The following is a 22,288-nucleotide window of genomic DNA, read 5'->3' on the forward strand; positions in this document are numbered from 1 at the left end:
AAAGGTAGTCCCCCTGTGCAAGCACCGAGTCATTACTGACCCATGGGGGGACGTCGCATCAGGACGTTTTCTTGGCAGACTTTTGTTACGGGGTGGTTTGCCATTGCCTTCCCCAGTCATCTACACTTTACTCCCAGGAAACTGGGTACTCATTTTACCGATCTTGGAAGGATGGAAGACTAAGTTAACCTTGAGCTGGCTTCCTGAACCCGGCTTCCGCCAGGATCGAACTCAGGTCGTGAGCAGAGCTTGGGCTGCAGTACTGCAGCTTACCACTCTGCGCCACAGAGCTCCATGTAAAAGTGTAGTAATCTGTATGTTTATGGAATTGTAAATATAAATGTCTTTGTTTTCTGCAACAAAATTGCAAATATGTCCTATACTTGAGAGATAGCATGCGCTATAAAATGCTGTACTTTCTGCTACCTGAGTGCGTGTATGTTAATTTTTTTTTATTATTACAGCACTTAGCCAATACATTGATCATAAAAAGTAAAATACATATTTTACGTCCATTAAAACATGGAACATATGAATATGTACGATTTAAAACGTATCTTTCAAAATTTATAAAAACCAGAAATTCAGCATAGTTCTAGACAAGTAGCCGGAGTGGAGGCCTACACTCTAATGGACTTATGTTAATTTTTGATGAGAGGTAGGAAAAATTTTGTAGTAACAAAAGAAATAGTACCATTGGGACAGAAACAGTCCCATACAGTTGCAAGTAGGTCGGACTATCAGCATATTTAAATATCAGGTTAAACTTCCTGAAACTGAGATCCATGCATCTGACGAAGAGAACTTGATTCTCGAAAGCTTATGCTACAATAAAATTGGTTAGTCTTAAAGGTGCTACTGGACTCTTTTTGATTTTGCTACCACAGACTAACACGGCTAACTCCTCTGCATCTGAGATCCTTCTGAAATTGAGATCAAACACATTATAGCGTATTAATTGTTGCCAGAATTATTCACATTTAAACAGTAAACATATCCTTGAAGTCTACAGCACATGTAGGAATGCTTTGTGTTTTGAAAGAGTAAAACTTTGTCTTAAAAAGCATTTCACTCTGTCCAAACAGAAAAAACCCTCTGTGTGTGTGTGTGTGTGTGTGTGTGTGTGTGTGTGTGTGTGTGTGTGTGTGTGTGTGTGTGTGTTATATTCCCTCAAGTTGCTTCTGATTTATGGAACCCCGATAAGTTAACAACCTCCAAAACATCCTATAATTAACAGCCCTGCTCAGCTCTTGCAAACTGAAGGCCATGGCTTTCTTGAGTCCATCCATTTTATTTTGGGTCTTCCTCTTTTCCTCCTGCCTTCCACTTTTCCTAGCATTATTGCCTTTTCCAGAGAATCTGGTCTTCTCATGTGACCAAAGTACGATAGCCTCAATTTCATAATTTAAGCTGCTAGGGAGAATTCAGGCTTGAGTTGATCTGGAACCCACTTTTTTGTCTTTTTGGCCTTCCATGGTATCTGTAAAATTTGTCTCCAGCATCACATTTCAGATGAATCAATTTTCTTCTAGTCAGCTTTCTTCATTGTCCAACCTTCACATATGTACATAATAATGGGGAATACCACAGTGTAGATTATCTTAATCTTGGTCTCCAGCGACTCATCTGTAGCCTTAAGGATCTTTTCTAGTTCCTTCACGGCTGCCCTATCTCCTTCTGATTTCTTGGTTAAAGTCTCCCATTTGGTTGATGATCGAGGTACAGAATAGAAAATCTTTTAATAATTCCAATTTCTTTATTGTCAACTTTAAACTTGTGTAATTCCTCAGTAGTCATTACATTTGTAATATTCAGCTGTAAATCTAATCCAACTTTCATCTAAATCTAATCCAACTTTCCTTATGGCATGTTCTGCGTGTAGGTTGAACAGATAAGGAAATAGTATACATCCTTGTCTGACACCCTTGCCAACTGGAAACCGTTCTGTTTCCCCATATTCTGTCCCTAACAGTAGCCTCTCGTCCAGAGTAGAGGTTGTACATCAAAACAATCAGATATTGTGGCACACCCATTTCTTTTAACACCATCCATAGCTGTGCATGATCCGCAGAGTGGAAAGCTTTGCTGAAATCAACGTATTTCATAGGAGGTTTTTTGTTTTGTTTTCAGCACTCCCTAAAACTTCTCAACTTCTTCACAGGAAAAGTAGAAACAAAATTGAGGGGCTCTCTGGGATTTCCAGCCTCCATGTGGGGCCTGGAGATGTCCCAGAATGACAGCTGATCTCCAGACCACAGAGATCAGTTCCCCTGGAGAAAATGGCAGCTTCAGAGGGTGGATTGTATGGCATTCTACCCCCTGCGGTCCCTTCCCTCCGCAGGTCCCACCACCTCAAATCTCCAGGAATTTCCCAACCCAAAGTTGGCAACTCTAGCACACTCACTTCCTTTTCCTGAAAATGTCTGTGTTTCTTCCCAGGCCTTCACACCTCTAGGCCTTAGCTATCACTGCTGTGTGATTCAAAGGCTAATTGCCGCCCTTTTTAGACCCTGCAGCCTTTACCTATTCTCCACTGCTCTGTGTCAGAGACATGTAAGCAGGAGGCCCAGGGCAGTTATGAATCCCTCTCCCTCTCTCCCTCTCCTCCCTCCCTCTCCCCCTCCCTCTCTCCCTCTCCCTCTCTCATCTTTAAATTGCATATTGTGCCTTTCGAAGAACTGCCAAGGTAGACGCCACTTTCGCTACTGGTATTCTTGATGTCTTTGCAGCCCAAGAAAGAGGGATCCCTCTTGACCGTGCTGGGAACTTTGAACAGCAGTAACACTTACGCCCAGAAGGGAAGCAGAGGGAAGTCTAGGCCGCTGCTTTTTCGTGTTTGCACATGTTGGTGCAGGCTTTAAGAAGAGCAAACACCCAAACATTTTTTACAGTGGTGAGCCCTGAATTTTCATAAAGGTCCCCAAAATCCTGGCAATTGTCGAGATGCATTTAGAACCAACGGTGGGATTTGCACCTCGTCTCTCATTCTTTTCTCTACTGTGTTTCTTGCAACACTTCTACCCTCTGGGGACTTTGAAAAGAATCTTCTGCAGCAGATTAATGGGTTTGAGGCCTTTCCTAGTGGAGGGATTGGTTATGATTGTGGGTCAAGGAGCTGAAGGTTAGAGGCCTAGGTGTGGGGTGTAAATGGGGGTTTGTGGCCTTGGCCATAGAGGCCAGTGTTTGCTCTTTGACCCATGGTAACCTTTGTACTTAAAGAACGAAGACAGCCAGTTCTCTGATACAGTGTAAACAGTGAGAAGGGAAGCAAATAACATGGGAAAATTCCCATTCGTTCCCTGTGAACTCAGGACAGCTTCCTGTACCCAGCTCTTGGAAGCTCACTGCTCACTGATGCCATTGTAAATTTGTTTCATTTTCAAGGTGCCACAAGCATTCCTTTAAAAAAAAAAAGTGGCTGCTAGTGGAACTTACCAAGAAGACCAATGCTGCCTGTCATCCTGGCTTAAACAGAGACTTGGATTTCCCTACAATTCCCAACAGTTCTACAGGACCCACATTTTACAGACTTTAATTGACTGTTTTATTAAGCTTTAACCTTGTATTGGTATCAGTTAATTTTATTGCACCAGAAAGTGTCTTCCTGATCAGTTGAATTTATTTATATAGTAAGAGAGGCTGGAATCTCGGACCTCTCTCATCATCCACCATGTATAAGGACTACTGTTATTCCAGTCCCTTACACAGAGAACGTTCGAAAGATTTATGACTGGTTTCCATACCAAACCTTTCTTCTTCAACTCTTCCTCGACCCCACCCAATATCAGTGTATAATTGATATGTATGTATAATTCTATCCCCGCCAGGGATTAGGAGTTTATGGAACAGGCGAAAGAAAATAGCTGTTGGTAGCTGTGTCGGTACCATGGAAAATCCAAAAGCAAGAACACATTCCATGTAATACAGTTTATCAGATGTTAATCTAATACTCGTACTAGTCATTAAATGTAAACAATGCCCCACCACATGGATGGGATTAGCACCAAACGTCTGCAGCAATTCTACACGCCCCCCCCCCCCCCGGCCTGTAATCTTACCCATACAAATCTTACCTGTAAGTTCTTCCCTAAAGAAGAGATCGGTGACTCACATAAAGTCGTATTGAAATAAATGTGGTTAGTCTTCAGGGTAATAATAATGTACCGCTCTTCTAGACATTTTAGTGCCCACTTAGAGTGATGAACAAAGTCAATGTTTTGTTATTATCCACACAATGCAGCTAGGGAGCTGGGGTTGAGAGGAGCAGTTTACCCAAGGCCACCTGCTGAGCTCATGGCAGGAATGGAAGTCGAACCAGCAGAGTGCTGATTCTCCACCCAACCACTAAGCCACTATGCTACAGCACTGGACTTTTGTTTTATTCTGCCATATGAAAAACATTTAAATGTTCTCCACTTCAGTGAAAAGTCCAGGGTTAGTGCTACAGAGTTTAGTTCCCCTGGAGGCCGACAGCATCTTTATAATGTGTACAAATAAACAAGCAGAGCTCTTTGGGAGCAAGCAGACTCCTTAGACAGACAACACAACCACAAATAGAAAAGAGTCCAGTAGCACCTTTGAGACTAACCAACTTTACTGTAGCAGAAGCTTTCGAGAATCACAGTTCTCACAGAGCTGTGGTTCTTGAAATCTTATGCATCTGATGAAGAGAGCTGTGGTTCTCGAAAGCTTATGCTACAGTTCTCACAGAGCCGTGGTTCTCGAAAGCTTATGCATCTGATGAAGAGAGCTGTGGTTCTCGAAAGCTTATGCTACAGTAAAGTTGGTTAGTCTTAAAGGTGCTACTGGACTCTTTTCTATTTTGCTACTACAGACTAACACGGCTACCTCCTCTGGATCCACAACCACTAAGCCTCCCTTGGGTTCCCAAAGGAAGCAACTGGCACCAAAGTGGCTTCTGCTTCCACCATTTCTGTCCCACTCTTGCTGTCTCTGTCCGAATTCCAGCTATTCCCCCACAAACTCTAATGGCTGTCAGCTTTCTGAAAGCCTTTAAGGATCTTTCAGCACCTTTGTAAAGCCCCCTGCTCTCTCCTGACTTGGTTAGTAAGTAAATCCACAGTGATGAACCCATTCACTGTAATCAAGATAGCCATGTTTGTAACAACAATGAATTAAACAACAAGACTGTCCACACCTTCCGTTGTTGAATTTGAGCCTGTGAAGCAGCCGTTAGTGCCTCTGGGCCCTTAGTCCATCTCAGAGTTCTCTGTTCTGGTTTGCAGAGGCTTTTCCTAAGGTTATAGGACAGAAGCCTTCTTTCCCCGTGTCTCCTATCTCTGGAGAAATTGAAGATTGCGCTTGACTTTGTTAATGCTCTCAGAACAGGTGCTGTGCAATAGGGGTGGCACCATAGCCAATTTAAATCATGCTTGAAATGAAATCCGGCCCTCGTCATAGCTGACTTATGGCGACCCCCCACCCCCAGTGGAGTTTTCATGGCAAGAGACTGACAGAGGTGGTTTGTCATTGCCTGCCTCTGCAACCTTGGTCTATGTTGGAGGTCTCCCATCCAGTTACTAACCAAGGCCGACCCTGCTTAGCTGCTGAGATCTGATGAGATCAGGCTCACCTGGGCTATCACCTGGGCTTAAATTATGCTTAAAGGTAAAGGTAGTCCCCTGTGCAAGCACTGAGTTATTACTGACCCATGGGGGGACGTCGCATCCCGACGTTTTCTTGGCAGACTTCTTATGGGGTGGTTTGCCATTGCCTTCCCCAGTCATCTATACTTTACCCCCAGGAAACTGGGTACTCATTTTACTGACCTCGGAAGGATGGAAGGCTGAGTCAAACTGGAGCTGGCTACGTGAGCCCGGCTTCCACCAGGATTGAACTCAGGTTGTGAGCAGAGCTTGGGCTGCAGTACTGCCGCTTACCATTCTGCGCCATGGGGCTCTTATCATGCTTAGCCCTTGGCAAAACTGTCTGCTGTAAAGGCTGGCCCTAGGGGAAGACTCCCTTTTCTTCCTTCGGTGGCTGGAGGACTGTGTACAGTGAAACTAAATCCACAACTTCCTCTCCTTGGCTAGTAAGGAGTAAAAGAGGAAAGATGGGATTGGGTATTGCACAGCTGGCAAACAAAGGCATTTCCCTTGGCGGCACATTAGATGCAAACGGCCTGAAATTTAGAAATACATTTATAAAAGAGTCACCAATTGTCTGTCTCATTCGTTCAAGACAGGTAGTTCTTAAACAACCCAGTAGCTCATCAGTTGCTGCAAAGTAGCTTGTGCTTCCCCTAGAGCAATGGTTCTGAACCTATTCGGTATGGTGACCCATGTCGAAATGTATTTGGTACAGTGACCCACTTAAAAAAATTTATTTATTTATTTGGAACGATGACCCACTTAAAAAAAGAAAAGAGCCTGCACAATTTTTTTAAAAACCACAAAAGCCCAGGACTCAAACTTCACAGCCCACTTTTAACTGCCCCAGAAGGCCCAAGAAAAAATTGCCCAAAAATCTATTCTAGGCTTTTAAAAAAATTTATCTGGATTTCATAGGACAGCAAGATTCGAATCCAGAAGCCTCTTAAAGACTAACAAAGTTTCCAGGGTATAAGCTTTTGAGAGCCAAAGTTCCCTTCATTGTTTTATATCTTACAAAGGGAGCTTTGAAAAAGAGCAAGAGTCCAGTAGCACCTATAAGACTGAAAAATTAGTGGTAGGGTATGAGCTTTTGTGAGCCACAGCTAGAATTCTAGTTGTATCTGAAGAAGTGAGCCGTGGCTCACGGAAGCTTCTACCCTACCACTAATTTTGTTAGTCTCGTAGGTGCTACTGGACTCTTGCTCTTTTCCACTGCTACAGACAAGACTAACACGGCTACCCATCTTGATCTATTTCAAAGAGATCTTGGGACTGCTCATTTCTGGTGCTTTTCCTATTCTACACTCTAGGACAGAACAAAACTCGATAATGTGCTGGGGTAGATGAGCAGCAGAGTAGCTCAGAATGGTTTTCCTTACTCAGAAGTAGCTCTCTTTAAAGGAGAGACTGGTGACCCCCGTTTTGCTGGTTGAACATATCCTGCTGCGCTGGGATGCAGGCACAGGACCAACGAAAAGCTGCCCTTGTGCCCCCTCTCCCTGGCCTGCTGCCCTTACTTAGATTTCTCAGCAAACTCCTCTCCTGGCTTATCTTATTTTTAAAACATGTATACTTCTTGCTGGGAGAGAAAAAACATTACATAATTTGGCTGCCTTCACACAAGCTGGGTAATGCACTTTCAGTGCACTTTGTGACTGGGTTTTACAGTGTGAAACGGGAAAATCCAGTTGCAAACGATAATTAAAGTGCATTGAACGTGGATTGAAAGTGCATTGTTCGGTGTTGTAATACTGTTTGATATTTACCCGGCTTTTTGGTAACTGTCTTGCATCCCTGGCCAAGGCTGTGCCTAGATTGTATCACTGTAATCTAGCAATATAATTAAGCACCACCTTCCTGATGTGTTACAATAACCCGGGCCTTCCGATCTCTCTCTCTCTTGTTCCCACAGCCCTCCAGCGGCTCCAGCCCAAGGTTCCACCATGTCGTCACGGGTCCTTCTGCGGCAACAGCTGATGCGGGCACAGACCCAGGAGCAAGAACGCCGGGAGCAGCAGCAGGCCGCTCAGTTCAGTCCCGCCGTCTCTGCGCCTTCCACTCCTGCCATTTCTGTGAGCCCCCTGGCACGCCCCGCGCCTGCCCAGGTACCTGTGGAAGTACTAAAGGTAAGACCTGGTTGGGGTGCAGGAAGGAGAAGAGTATCAGCTTCGATCCTGCCCGAGAGGGCTAAGTGGGGAGAGATCGCAATGTCTGTAGTTTGGGACTGGCTGGTTCGGGGTGGTTCTATATGGTATCCAAGATGGGCGTGAGTCAAACGTGGCTTGTGAGCTCCTGCCCCTTAAGCGATGCTTCCAGTGAACCTGAGTGGTCGGAAACGTGCAGTCGCCATGAAGGCGATGGCTGCTGGGCTGCTATAGGGAACGGCTTTGGAATTCTGTCTCCAGCTCTTCGATTCTGCAAGAATGAATAAGGTTGGGACTGTTTGGTGAGTAGTACCAGTAGGCCAGTTTGGTGTAGTGGTTAAGAGCAGCAGGACTCTAATCTGGAGAACCGGGTTTGATTCCCCACTCCTCCACTTGAAGCCGGCTGGATGGCCTTGAGTAAGTCACTTAAGAACAGCAGGACTCTTAATCTGGAGAGCCAGGTTTGATTCCCCTCTCCTCCGCTTGAAGCCAGCTGGGTGACCTTGGGTCAGTCACAGCTCTCTCAGAGCTCTCTCAGCCCCACCCACCTCACAGGGTGTTTTGTTGTGGGGATAATAATAACATACTTTGTAAACCGCTCTGAGTGGGCATTAAGTTGTCCTGAAGGGCGGTATATAAATCGAATGTTGTTGTTGTTGTTAGGTGGAATGTTTTCGTGTTTCAGCAACCAAAGTGGCTGTCTGTCCCTTTGCATTATGGGAGCGTGTTGGCCTTTTGTGGATCTGTTGGCCTCTGATTCCCTTCATGCAAAAGGCCTCCTTAGACCTTATAGCTGTCTCTCTTACAGAAGACAGTCAGTTGACTAATGGCAGGGCTGCTAGTACAGTTTCTTTCTCTCCTCCCCATATTCCAGGGGGCAAGTAACCGGTGGCAAAAGATGCTTGATTGCTCTGTAGCTTGGAACGCTTCCATAGGAGAGATGTCTTTTTCAAAAAACTTTTTATTTATAAAAGTGGTTTTTATGTTTCATAACAAAATCAACTACAACAATCAACAGATAACAGTTCAACAAACAACAATAAGTAAAATGCAAATAATGCCTTTTTAAAAATTTCTTTATTTAAAACATGGGCATTCAACCTTTCTGCCTAAGTGGGGTCCCCAAGCTGGTGAACAATTAAAAAAGACATTAAAATAAATGTTTTTAACAGTGCAATTAAAAACAAACAAAAAGGAGAGCAAGATTCGAGTCCTGCTCTTCTGCTCTTGCTCTTCTGCTACGGACCAACACAGCTACCCACCTGAAACAAAAAGGAAAGTCAGTAAGGGAACACCAGATGAAACAAGAGAAGTCTTCTCCTGCTTCAGGAAAACAGTGATCGAGGGGAACAGATGAGTCTCCGTTGCGAGAGAGTTGCAGAGTTTTAGTGCCGTGACCGAGAAGGCCCTGTCCCGGGTTGCCACCTGCCTAATCTCAGAAAGTGTGGCACCCTAAGCAGGGCCTTGGGAGATGATTGTAGCAGCTGGGTAGGTTTGTAAGGGAGTAAGCGGACCTTCAAATATGCAGATATTAAGGTATTTTGTTCACGCTTGGATCCTCCTCCTGGAAGGACCTCCCTTTGACGGTTTTATCCTTGCAGAAAGTTTTAGCTTATAAAATAGGCAGCCTGAATGAACACACTTCCGCTGGAGCCGACTCAAGGGCCACCCTGCCACCAGTATAGCTTGGTAGCCCATCACAGGATTAGGAGCCACAGAATGGAGCGCAGTTCACATGGCAAGGAGCTCCGTCTCCCAGGCCTGTGGAAGCCTGAGCGCAAGCAGGAGCTGGGCCATATGGCGCTCCGCACAGAGGAAGCACTTTGGACAAAACAGCAATGACGGAAAGGCAGACAAACATTGCTTGTGCGCTCAGAACCCTTACGGGTCTTTTCCCTCCAGGATCAATTCGGGAGCTGCAATTTGTACTATTTACTTTCTGTTTGCAGTAGGCATTTCCACTCACAAAAGATGGGGAGGGTGTTTGGGTTGATTTTTCTCCCTCTCTCTGCAGCCCTCCCCCCAACTTGTGTTCTGGTCCAGTGACCCACAAGGGCATGATTTTGAGGCTCCAAGAAGACTGGAGAGGGAAAGGGGAGGCAGGAAAATAGCTGTTTATGCAGTCCAGGTCTGCTCATACTGCATAGGTTGCAACGCATTACACTCAACAAGGAAGTGTTGGTGACCCTTGAGGGGCTATTGGGTTTGAGCTCAGTGGGGTGCACTTCTTTTCATTTCCTCTATTGTGCTGGCATCTCCCTGCATGTACAATGGAGACCATTACATCAGCGTAAATGAACTGGAGCAACTCGGCTAATTCTGGGTTCTGCCAGCGCACGGCGACTTGGTGGCGATTGCCTTCCGATCCAGAGGGCGTAACTCAAGGATGGTTCTGCTGATTTTGTTCTTGTAATGCGCCGGGAGCGTCGTTGGGTGGTAGTTTGTTGATGAAACATTCTCTTTGTTCATATTGCCTTCAAGCTTGAGTGCCTGCAGGATTCTAAGTTTGCCCAAATGTTAGACCAAGAGAAATGCCTGTTCTTCAAAGTGTGACGCTCGGTCTTTTGTAAGCGTAGAGGTTGAAGTGTGCCCCTGACCTACAGCCAACGTGATTTCTCTCATTCACAACCTCCTTCTCTCTCTCTCTCTCTCCTCCGCCCTTTCACCCTTAGGTTCAAACTCACCTGGAAAACCCCACCAAGTATCACATCCAGCAGGCCCAGCGGCAACAGGTCAAGCAGTACCTCTCGACAGCCATGGGCAGCAAGATGGCGACACAGACTTTAGCCGGTGCTAGCCCGGGGGCACCGCCCACTTGCTCCCCACAGGCTGCATCAGCTCCTGAAGCCCAGCATAGCTTGACTCAGCAGCAGGCCGTGGCCGGGGGCACGGGCAGCGCTCCCAATAGCCCCATGGCTCTGCTCAACATTGGCTCCAGCTCTGAGAAAGAAGTGAGTAGAGCCACCACCATCCCTCTTTTTCTTCCCCACTTAACAGTTGTGGCTGTTTTGTCCTGGTTTGACCCTTCTCTTTCCCTCTGCCCTTAGATCGATGACGTCATTGATGAGATCATTAGCCTGGAATCCAGCTACAATGATGAAATCCTGAACTACGGAGGCCTGCAGATGCCAAGCACTGTGAGTTTTTGGTTTTGAGAGCTGCCTTTGCGGGGAGGTAGAAGAAAAGTGCTGTGATTGGACTGAAAAGGGCGACGTGGCCAGTCAGAGACTTCGTGCCTGGCGTTCATGCCATGGGGCATTGCCATTTTCTCCTGTGGGACCTGTTAGGCCTTCTATTGTCGCCTGTTCGGATCAGGATCAGAGCCTTAACGGGGACCAGATCTCCTTGTTTGGAGGTTTTTAAGCAGAGGCTAGATGGCCATCTGACAGCAATGCTGATTCTGTGAAACTGGGCAGATCATGAGAGGGAGGGCAGGAAGGGTTACCTCAGTGCTTAGTTCCTGTGGCCTCTTCTTACACGCCCAGGGTAATGCCGATTGCCACTCTGAGGTCAGAAAGCAATTTTCCCCAGGCCCATTTGGCCAGGGATCCTAACGGTGTTTTGCCATCTGGGCACGGAGCAGGGGTAACCCGGGGGGGTGGTCACTGTAGCAGTTGTTTTGCACATTTCAGAATATTTTGAGTTTCGGCACCAGGTTATGAGTGTTGCTGCTGACTTTGCATCAGTGAGTGGGTTGCACGGCTTAGGTTAAAAATCTTATATGTGATCATTGCATTTAGCTTGTTACTTTGTATAAGACATCATTAGAACTTAGCACTGTAACTGTAATATTGAATATAGGAATTACAGTGAGTGGTTATTTGGGTTGGACTTTTGTCCTTGTTTTTTGCATTTCTAACCTGAGGGTGCGCGCGTGTGTGTGTGTTGTGTGTGTGTTGTGTGTGTGTGTGTGTGTTAGGGGGTAGTTGTGAATTTCCTGCATTGTGCAGCGGTTGAACTAGACGACCCTAGAGGTCCCTTCCAACGCTATGTTTCTATAACAGCCACATCTACATCTCCAGTTAATGACGTGGATTCTGATTGAATTAACAACGAATCCCAGTGACTCAACTGATGCAGTGGAAAAACTGATGAGATTAAAATTTGAGCTCCAAATTTTTTGTCAAAGTGAGTGTTTGGGAGAGAGTTTTAATAGCAGCATCTTAAGAACAGCATGTTTTTTGTTTTTATGTTGTGGCTGTGCATTAAAGTTCAGAAGATGGCCAAGTGAAACTCAAAGGTCCTGTCTTCCAGCCCAGTATCTTTGTTTACCAGGGGCTATCTTGGTGGTCGTGGGTTAGGGTGAACCTAGCCTGAACTCCTTTATGTTCTGTGTAGCTGCCAGTCTCTGGAAACCTGCTGGACATGTACAACAACCAAGGGATGATGGAGCCAGCGATACCCGTGAGCAACTCCTGCCCGGCTGACCTGCCGAACATCAAGAGGGAGATGTCAGGTACCAGACTGTAGAGATGCAGTCAGTGGGGGCTCGGGGTTGAAAGATGCTGTTCTGAACGGGGGTGGTAACAGTTTTGGAGTCAACGCTCATCTTGTGTGCCTCCCTGCCCCACTTTCTAGAAAACGAAGCTAAGGCGATGTTGAAGGAGAGACAGAAGAAAGACAACCATAATCTAAGTGAGTGCTCCACTTTGATGGGGGGCAGGTGGGCATTTTTCTCTGTGAAGTGGGAAGTGATTAATAGTAATAATATAATAATAACTTTTGATTTATGTACTGCCCTTCAGGACAACTTAATGCCCACTCAGAGCGGTTTACAAAGTGTGTTATTATTATCCTTACGACAATCACCCTGTGAGGTGGGTAGGGCTGAGAGAGTTCTGAGAGAGCTGTGACTGACCCAACATCACCCAGCTGGCTTCAAGTGGAGGAGTGAATGAATTTCTTGTATATTGCCATAGGCCTTCACAATCTAAAACCATTAAAAACAAAAAAAATACAAGAATACAGATATAGTTACATACATATAAATAAAATTATTATAAATTGCATTTTACTTAAAATGTAAAAGTTAACAACATTAAAACCAAATGGTTTCTAGCAGCTTATAAGACAATCTATATCAGATGTTTACTCTCCTGGTTGCTACATTTGCCCTTTTTTTCTAGCAGCCAGGGCATAGAGGGTCATCCTGTTTGAAATAAAAGGGTCTGTATCTGAAAGTATAAAATTTAGTTTATCAAAATCAGACAGAAGATGGAGACCAGATAAAATATTCGCGAGAAATTTTCCCCTTGGTTCCTGGTATAGGGGACAGTGTAAAACATAGTGTGGTCAATCTTCAATTGAGGTTCCACAGATACATATACGCTGATCAATGGGAAGCAGAGGAATGGGGAATCAAACCTGGCTCTCCAGATTAGAGTCCTGCTGCTCTTAACCACGACACCAAACTGGCTTTCAGTTTGCTCCAGTACAGAGTGGAAGAACGTGGGACAGGAGTGTGTTCTTCAAGATTGCAAGCCCGAATCCTACAGTAAATCCAACTGAAATTGGTGGGACGTTCTTCAGAATGTGTTCATTTAAAATGTTCCACTTTTTTGACAGTCGCTCATGGTGGTTTCTAAACAGACACCTGATATCATAAGCATCAAAAAGTTTAAACCAGCACCAGTAGATGGAAACCATCAGCACACAGCCTTAATGTCTCAACCTCTGAAGATCACCAGGGGTTGGATCCAAACTAAGTTTTCCACTAAATTCATCAGCAATTATATCCTCCTGTTCTAGCCAGTCTAAAAATTTCTCCAGCAGATGTTTTGTATATAACTTGCTTACAATGGACTATAATTGGACGGATCCTCCTTCTTTCCCTTCTTATGGAAGGGGACTACTATAGCCATTCCCCAATCTTTGGGGATGTGGCCGGTTTCATCAGTATAAGTAAACAGGGAGGCTAGGAAAGTTGCCCACCAGTCCTTATTTGCTTCTAGTAATTCTGGAGATAATCCATCAAGCCCAGGGGCTTTTGCATTCTTTAACTGGCTAATATAAGCTTTTACCTCTTCGGCATGAACTGGGGGCCATTTGGCCAGATTTTCTATTGTTAGGGCAGGGGGAGGGGTCGAATAGGATCATCATACATTTTTTGGAAAAAAGAAGTCCATTTATCTTGGGGGATACAGGAAGCCAAGGAGGAGGCGGCTGTGGAGGCGCGGTTTGACACTAGTTTCCAGAACACCGCTGAGTTTTTGCTCTTAGCTGCTTCAATTAAATTGGCCCACAGTTTTCAGGTATGTTCTTCCTTACAGCGGGCAACCAGTGATTTATATTCCTTTTTTAAAAATGAAAGAGAACGATATGCATCCTGGGAAACTCCTACAGGATGACTCAGCCCAAACCCACTTGCCTGAGTTGATATAAATTACCTGCCAACATCTTCTCCACACTGTGACACTGAGAGATCTCTGTCTTTTGGTGCTACACCTCTGAAGATGCCAGCCACAGCTGCTGGCGCAACGTCAGGAACTACAATGCCAAGACCAGGCTGCTGCTGAAGAGGCTGGAGTGAGAGCTGAAACCACCCTAACCTCATTTGTCATTAGGACTGTAAGCAGCTCTGCAGTGCTCTCAGGGGCTTATACCATGAGAGGCAGTCCGGCAGGTATTGGGTCCCGGGCTGTTAAGAGCATTAAAGGGTGAAAACTAGCACTTTGGATTGAACTTGGAGACAATCCGGCAGCCAGTATGGATGTTCCGAAATCTCAGTAATGTGGCTGAATTTGATACCTCCCATTAGCAACCGAGCAGCTGCACTCTGTTCGAACAGAAAAATAAACACAGGGTGATGTTGCGAAGGCATCGGCCTCTCTGCGTGATTCCTGCTGGAAAGCCATGCCCAACCAACTTGTGAGCTAACTTTGGCTGCTTCCACACACATTGGATAATCCACTTTCAATACTCTTTAGTGAACATTTGGAACTGTTTTTCTGTGGCTGCTTCCACACATGTTGGATAATCCACTTTCAATACTCTTTAGTGAACATTTGGAACTGTTTTTCTGTGGCTGCTTCCACACACGTTGGATAATCCACTTTCAATACTCTTTAGTGAACATTTGGAACTGTTTTTCTGTGGCTGCTTCCACACATGTTGGATAATCCACTTTCAATACTCTTTAGTGAACATTTGGAACTGTTTTTCTGTGGCTGCTTCCACACACGTTGGATAATCCACTTTCAATACTCTTTAGTGAACATTTGGAACTGTTTTTCTGTGGCTGCTTCCACACACATTGGATAATCCACTTTCAATACTCTTTAGTGAACATTTGGAACTGTTTTTCTGTGGCTGCTTCCACACACGTTGGATAATCCACTTTCAATACTCTTTAGTGAACATTTGGAACTGTTTTTCTGTGGCTGCTTCCACACACGTTGGATAATCCACTTTCAATACTCTTTAGTGAACATTTGGAACTGTTTTTCTGTGGCTGCTTCCACACACGTTGGATAATCCACTTTCAATACTCTTTAGTGAACATTTGGAACTGTTTTTCTGTGGCTGCTTCCACACACGTTGGATAATCCACTTTCAATACTCTTTAGTGAACATTTGGAACTGTTTTTCTGTGGCTGCTTCCACACACGTTGGATAATCCACTTTCAATACTCTTTAGTGAACATTTGGAACTGTTTTTCTGTGGCTGCTTCCACACACGTTGGATAATCCACTTTCAATACTCTTTAGTGAACATTTGGAACTGTTTTTCTGTGGCTGCTTCCACACACGTTGGATAATCCACTTTCAATACTCTTTAGTGAACATTTGGAACTGTTTTTCTGTGGCTGCTTCCACACACGTTGGATAATCCACTTTCAATACTCTTTAGTGAACATTTGGAACTGTTTTTCTGTGGCTGCTTCCACACACGTTGGATAATCCACTTTCAATACTCTTTAGTGAACATTTGGAACTGTTTTTCTGTGGCTGCTTCCACACACGTTGGATAATCCACTTTCAATACTCTTTAGTGAACATTTGGAACTGTTTTTCTGTGGCTGCTTCCACACACGTTGGATAATCCACTTTCAATACTCTTTAGAGAACATTTGGAACTGATTTTCCATGTGTGGAACAAAAAATCCACTTCCAAAGGATTGCTAAAGTGCATTGAAAGTGCATTATTCAACTTGTGTGGACATGGCCCTTGTCCAGCTATAGAGGTTGAGGAAGTGACTTCTGAGAAACGATAATTGGATTTACGACTCATTTTCTGATCACCGTCCATCCAAGGGCAGGGAGAGGTCTTCGACCCTGAGCAAGTCAAGAGGCTGACCACTCCCCAGTTCCTCGGAAGCCAAGGGGAAGGTCTGCTGTAGGGTTCTGAGCTTATCCCAGCTGGGGAGGGGCTGCCCAATATGTTGTGGTCGACTTTATGAATTAGAATCCCTCTGCTTGCTGCTTCTCAATTGAAAAGCAAGAACGCAGCTGTGGAATCTCTTGGAATAAATCATCTGTGGTGTGATCCTGCGTCTGCCCTAATGCTTCAGAAAATCGGCAGTGCCTGGCCGAATCAGACCACGTTTTGCAGCATTCTTTGCTGGAAATTAGCCTTTTGTTCATTTTGGTACTTCTGTGCTATTTTAGAAGAGAGTGTATATGAAGCTGCCTTGTCCTGTATCTCCATAACGGCCAGTATTTACTGTGGGTAGCAGCAGCTCTCCAAATCTTTAGGTAGAGGTCTTTCATATCATGTACTATTTAATTCTTCTGACTGGAGGTGCCAGGGATCGAACCTATGACCTTCTGTATGTGAAACAGAGGCTGTGCCACTAAGCCACGGCCCTCCCTTTTTCATTGCGGATGCACACACTAGCCCTGTTCACGTTAGTGAATGCATGTACAATCTGTGTATAGAGTACACTTGATCGATCGATTTATCTGTCTATATACACACACACACTCATTTTACCGACCTCGGAAGGATGGAAGGCTGAGTCAACCTTGAGCCGGCTATCTGAACCCGGCTTCCGCCAGGATCGAACTCAGGTCGTGAGCAGAGCTTGGACTGCAGTACTGCAGCTTACCACTCTGCGCCACGGGGCTCTTCTATATAAACATATATATATGTTTTGATTTTATTAAATTTTTGTTAAGAACAAACAGAGAATCACAAACAAAAAATCACATCAACAACGCCAAAGTGGTAAAAGACAGACCAACCAGTGCCATGCGCCTACTGTTAAGGGCATTAGGGCTAACCATAACCCCATGAGAGAAATTATTAACAACCGTACACTCATATATAACTCCAGTCTTGGCAGTGTACCTTAGATGGAATGATTTCATTCTCTGCTAAGTGTTGCAAAATCGGGAGCCAGGTACATACAAAAGTGCTATTCAAAGTTTAGACCCTCAGTGATCTTTCCCCTCTCAAACTGTGTCCATAGTATATCCAACCATACTTCCAAAGTTGGCACTTCCTTGGCTTTCCAAGAAGAGGCTATGGCCAACCTTGTTGTCGCAAGTAGCATAGAGATCATATTCTTCTTACCCTTACTCAGGGCACAGCTGTGATTTTTCATGCCCATCGAGTAATTCTCATGTTTCATTCAACACATGTAACAGGGCTGTTTCCACACGTCTTACCGGCCTCCAGAATGTTGTGCAAAACGCTCGGAAGATAGCGTCTTCTTGCACGAAATTGCGCCAGGAAGACGCGATGTCGCGCAAAACTCCCGGATGATAGCGTCTTCCTGGCCCGATTTCGTGCAAGAAGATGCTATCTTCCGAGCGTTTTGCACAACATTCTGGAGGTCGGTAAGACGTGTGGAAACGGCCCAGTTCAGCATGTGATTTTTAAATCCCATGTTGAACCAGCCAATGGTTTTCCACTTCAAATTGTGAAGCGAATGCGCATTGGCTCTTTCTTAACATGCAGGAGGTAAATGCATTCACTTTAACATATGAACAAGCACTATTGTAGTATAGAACGGGGAAGGGCGGACACTCTATCCTACCCTTGAGTAATAGTAGGTTAAAGGGTGCTAGGTAGATGCAGGCCTCGTGTGAGCCTGAACGCATGTTCTTTCTGCAGAAGCATCCTTTTTATTTGTATGTAAACGTAATTAAATAAAACACACAGGATTGGCCACCGAAAGCTCCTCTAATTACCCCTGGCCACCCCTGGTTTAACTTCTTGTCCACCCCTGATTTAGCTTCTTGTCTAGCAATGAAGCTTGTTGGGTTGGCCTTGAGCTAGCCCAAGTGACCTCAAAAGACTTCTCTGGAGGTGCAAAAATGTAGAGCGGTCACAGCCAAGGAATGTTGCCGAGGTGATAAATATTATTGTGGAAGTTTAAGGGCAGCGGGTTGACTTGGGACGCTCTGATCCTATCAGCTTGGGTGTGTGTCTGGCCGGAGGTTGGGAATGGCAGAGCAGCTGAGCCTGTTGGCCTGAACCAAAGGAAGAAATTGGGGGCGGATGGCTTAACCCATTTATCTGATGTAGGGAGGAAGGGTGAGATGCAAGAATAATGCAATCAGTTGTTCCAATTAGGAAAGTCAAACTGGTTGGACCAACTACTTGTGCCACTCTGGTATGGGTGAGGTGCCTGAACTGGTAACCCATATTCTGGGCCAAGGATGGCTAAATTCTGTGGTCTTCTGTATAAATTTAGGCATATGTTGTTACTTTCTATGTTTGTATAATTCTGTTACCTTCTGTGTCTGTATAATTCTGTGTTTGTGTAATTCTATAATTCTTTTTGTTTAATTCTGAAGCCACACTGACTGATTACTGGAAATCTCACCAACCTTTTGGCTTTTGAGATATCTCCAAATATTACCCACACAGTTTCAAACGGATCTTTGGGTCATGAGGATTAGAAACACATGCATGTGAATGAATATAAAGATTCTTGAATGCTATGCTCCGTGTTATATTTTGTGCTTTTGTGGTATCTTAGAGCTAAGCTACAAGAGACGAATTGCACGAGGACACGCACGTGAAGGGAGTAGCAATGTTAGCCGGGAAGATGAATTTTAAAAGACAGATCGGAAGGCTTTGTCAATTTCCCCTCTCTACAGAGCCAGCAAAGATGGCTCCTCAAAGGGTTTGTTAATTAAAAGTTTCCCTCCCGAAGGCTCTGATAGTTTTACCTCCCCTTCTAGGAGGTGAAGAGGAAATAAACCCTCTGAAGGATGATCTTTGCAGCTCTGTAGAGAGGGGAAATTGACAAAGCCTTCCGATCTCTTCTAATACTCACTTTCCCGGCTAGCATTGCGGCTCCCTTCACGTGAGCGCCCTCCTGTAATTCATCTCTTGTAGTTTAGCTCTCAGTATTCTCACAGATCCAAATATAGCTGAGATCCAGGGCCAGAAGGAAGCAGTTTGGGACTTTGGATGGATGGCAGGTCGATGGAATTCCCTGCTTGGCCATAAAGCTGGTATATCCTTCCCTCCTGTGCGGGTGAGAGATCAAATGAGATGAGAGTAAAACATTTAACTTTCAAAGTCCTACAGAAATGACTATAATCAGAAAAGAGGCTATTCTATCTACCCTCCCCAGGGGCATTTACGATTCTCTCTCTCCCTTTGCAGTCGAGCGTCGGCGACGGTTCAACATCAACGACCGAATCAAAGAGCTGGGGACCCTTATCCCAAAATCAAATGACCCGTAAGTCTGGCAGGGCTCACCAGAACAAGACAAAAAATCCTGTGCTATTGCGGGAGGGAGGGATGTCTGAATTTTTCACCCTCTCTAAGAATTTTTATTTGAAAGTAAAGAAAAACAATAAACAAAGATAATAAGCAGTGGATAAAATAATATAAGCAAGATATATAACAATACACAAAAATAGATTATATAACAGCCTATTATACTACAAAACTATTTCTCCTCTCCATCCCCTTACATACACTCAAAATTTATAATCAACATTTTAAAATGTCAATTTTACAGTCGGTCTACTTTAATAATAGCGATTCTTAGTTTTTCTTAATTTTCAGCTGCGTAGTCCAAAAAGTCTTCATTTTTTCTGAAATTCTAAAATCGGTCTATTATGTATATAAGAAATTAATTTGGCCATACATGCATATTCATACAATTTGTTCATCTACTCGGTCACATTTGGGCAAGATTCTGTCTTCCATTTTGCTGCATATACTGCTCTCGCTGCCATCCCCATATATTTAAAAAGTTCACTCTGTGTTTTTATAATATTACTAGGTAAAATATATAATAACATATTTTTCACCCTCTCTTGAGAACCTCATAGGTGTGTTCTAATTGCTGATATTTGCAGGTGGATAGCTGCGTTGGTCTGCAGTAGAACAGCAAGAACGGAGTCCAGCAGCTCCTTAAAGACCAACATTATTTTCAAGGTATAAGCTTTCGAGGGTCATGTGCCCTTGACTCTCGAAAGCTTCTCCCCTGGAAATCTTGCTGGTTTTGAAGGTGCTACTGGGCTTTAATCTTCAAATTGCTAATATGTTCCGAATGCTCACATTCACCTGTTTGAAAAGCAAAATGCCCGAGTTGCTTCCGTCAGGCCGTCTTTAGCAATTTAGTCAGTGCATTCCGAGGTCTGAGTAGAATATATTCATCGGGAAGCATTTATGTTGCATATCTCAAAGAGCAGGGCTGTAATTCTGGAGATGTGTGGGATAAACTGGGCCTGCCTCAGGTTTACTGGCATCTGAAGTGTAACCTATGTATGTCTTCATACATACAAACAACAATAACAAAACCTTCCAGAATGTAGGCTAGGCATAAATACCTACTTTCTGAGAATCTCAGGTTATATTTTAAAAGATCAAGTTTCTAGCCCCTGTTGTTAAAAAGGGATGTTTGAAAGTGCATGGAATAAAATGTGAAGAAAGCTGGCTGAATAATATGTGTTTTAGTTAGGGATATAGCTTCCAGTGGCCTTGCCCTTGTTCTGAATAGCAAACACAGGATAAATTAGCAGAATAAATTTTAAAAATATCAAAATGAAGTTAAATCCTGCTTAATCGGCTTTTCTTAGTACCGAGTTTGGATTGCACTTCAATTTTGTTTTTCTTTTTTACTGCATGTTGCCCTGGCCTGAAATTGGGAATGAATTATTTTAAAAATGTAAAAGAAATTGAGAATCAGTGGCTTGCTCAAAGCCACCTAGCGAGTTTACATTTGTGAGACTTGCGGCTCAAATTCTCGGTTTCTGCATATGCCCGATATTTGGGAAACTCAGTTTGACATACCAGAAGTGTACGGATTGTGATACGGAAGTGTGTGGGCTGAGGAGAAGAGAGCAATTTTAAACTTTCTTCAGTGGATAAATGAGAATCAACCCCCTGTGCCTTGTAGCTCGGTGCTTTGGAACTGAATGTGAAATGAAACAAGTTCCGAAGTCAAATTACATTGAGTAAATGAAGGAACAACCTCAACTGATGGAACTTTCTAGTCGCACCTTAGACAGGCTCTTTAAAACAAGGCTAGCCCAAGGTCGCCCTCACCTGGACAGCTCAGGTGACCCTGATCTCATCAGATCTCAGAAGCTAAGTAGGGTCAGCCTTGGTTAGTAATTGGATGGGAGACCTCCAACGAAGACCAGGGTTGCAGAGGCAGGCAATGGCAAACTAACTCTGTTGGTCTCATGCCATGAAAAACTCCACCAGGGGTCGCCATGAGTCAGCTGTGACTTGAGGGCAGGATTTTCAACCTGTGGGCAGGTCTGTGAAAGTAAATTGACACACACGCACCCCAGTTCAGAAGAAGGCCATTACCCTGCTTGTGAGTGCCTAGAGGCGCCTGATTGGCTACTGTGGAATTGCTGAACCTTGGTTCAGTCCTGGGAGGCACTTCCCGGTGCGTAGGTGGAGAAAACCTAAAGGCCGTCTAACTCCAGCCCGCCCCGGTCTTCACAGGGAGATGCGCTGGAATAAAGGAACCATCCTCAAGGCTTCGGTGGATTACATCCGGAAGCTGCAGAAGGAGCAGCAGCGCTCGAAAGAAATGGAAATCAGGCAGCGCAAGCTGGAGCAGGCGAATCACAGTTTGCAGCTGCGCGTTCAGGTAGGCGAGAGTGGAGGGGGGTTGCGCATTAAGGAGTGGGCGTGGCGAAGGTGGCAAGACTTGCTTCAAGCGCACAGCTGGATCTCACGGGGGCCTGCCTCCGATCTCTTCCCTAGGAGCTGGAACTCCAGGTCCAGATGCACGGGCTGCCTTTGACTTCCACCCAAGGGCTCCTGACTCAGCCCTTGGGGGCGGACCTGGCTCCACCATTTGCAGAGTCCCTGGATCTGCCCTTCACAGCCGAGGAACTGGGGCTGGGTCTTGCGCTGGGCTCGGACGGGGGAGGCCTGCAGGACGTGCTCATGGATGAGGGGGCGACTCTGTCCCCGCTTGGCGCCTCGGATCCGTTGCTCTCGTCCGTCTCGCCCGGCGCCTCCAAGGGCAGCAGCCGCCGTTCCAGCTTCAGCATGGAAGACGACTCATGATGGTTGCAGTTGGACACTTGGCCGTGGGAAAGGAGGCTCTACCCCTTCACGCCCCCCCCCCACTCTTCCTCTTACCCACCCCCCAATTT

General features: G+C 44.9%; 1 protein-coding gene across 1 annotated transcript in view; it reads left to right on the forward strand.

Annotated features, from left to right (window-relative positions):
• The window catches only part of TFE3 (transcription factor binding to IGHM enhancer 3), a 47,607-nt gene extending 25,319 nt beyond the window's left edge, over window positions 1-22,288 (forward strand). The window contains exons 3-10 of the mRNA XM_055003407.1: window positions 7,525-7,738; window positions 10,429-10,707; window positions 10,804-10,893; window positions 12,095-12,212; window positions 12,335-12,391; window positions 19,320-19,395; window positions 21,627-21,774; window positions 21,891-22,288. Coding sequence (XP_054859382.1) covers window positions 7,525-7,738; window positions 10,429-10,707; window positions 10,804-10,893; window positions 12,095-12,212; window positions 12,335-12,391; window positions 19,320-19,395; window positions 21,627-21,774; window positions 21,891-22,199 — 1,291 coding nt within the window. The 3' untranslated portion in view covers window positions 22,200-22,288. The remainder of the gene's footprint in view (window positions 1-7,524; window positions 7,739-10,428; window positions 10,708-10,803; window positions 10,894-12,094; window positions 12,213-12,334; window positions 12,392-19,319; window positions 19,396-21,626; window positions 21,775-21,890) is intronic.

This window comes from Eublepharis macularius, chromosome 19 (assembly GCF_028583425.1).
Source record: "Eublepharis macularius isolate TG4126 chromosome 19, MPM_Emac_v1.0, whole genome shotgun sequence".
Lineage (NCBI taxonomy): Eukaryota > Metazoa > Chordata > Lepidosauria > Squamata > Eublepharidae > Eublepharis > Eublepharis macularius.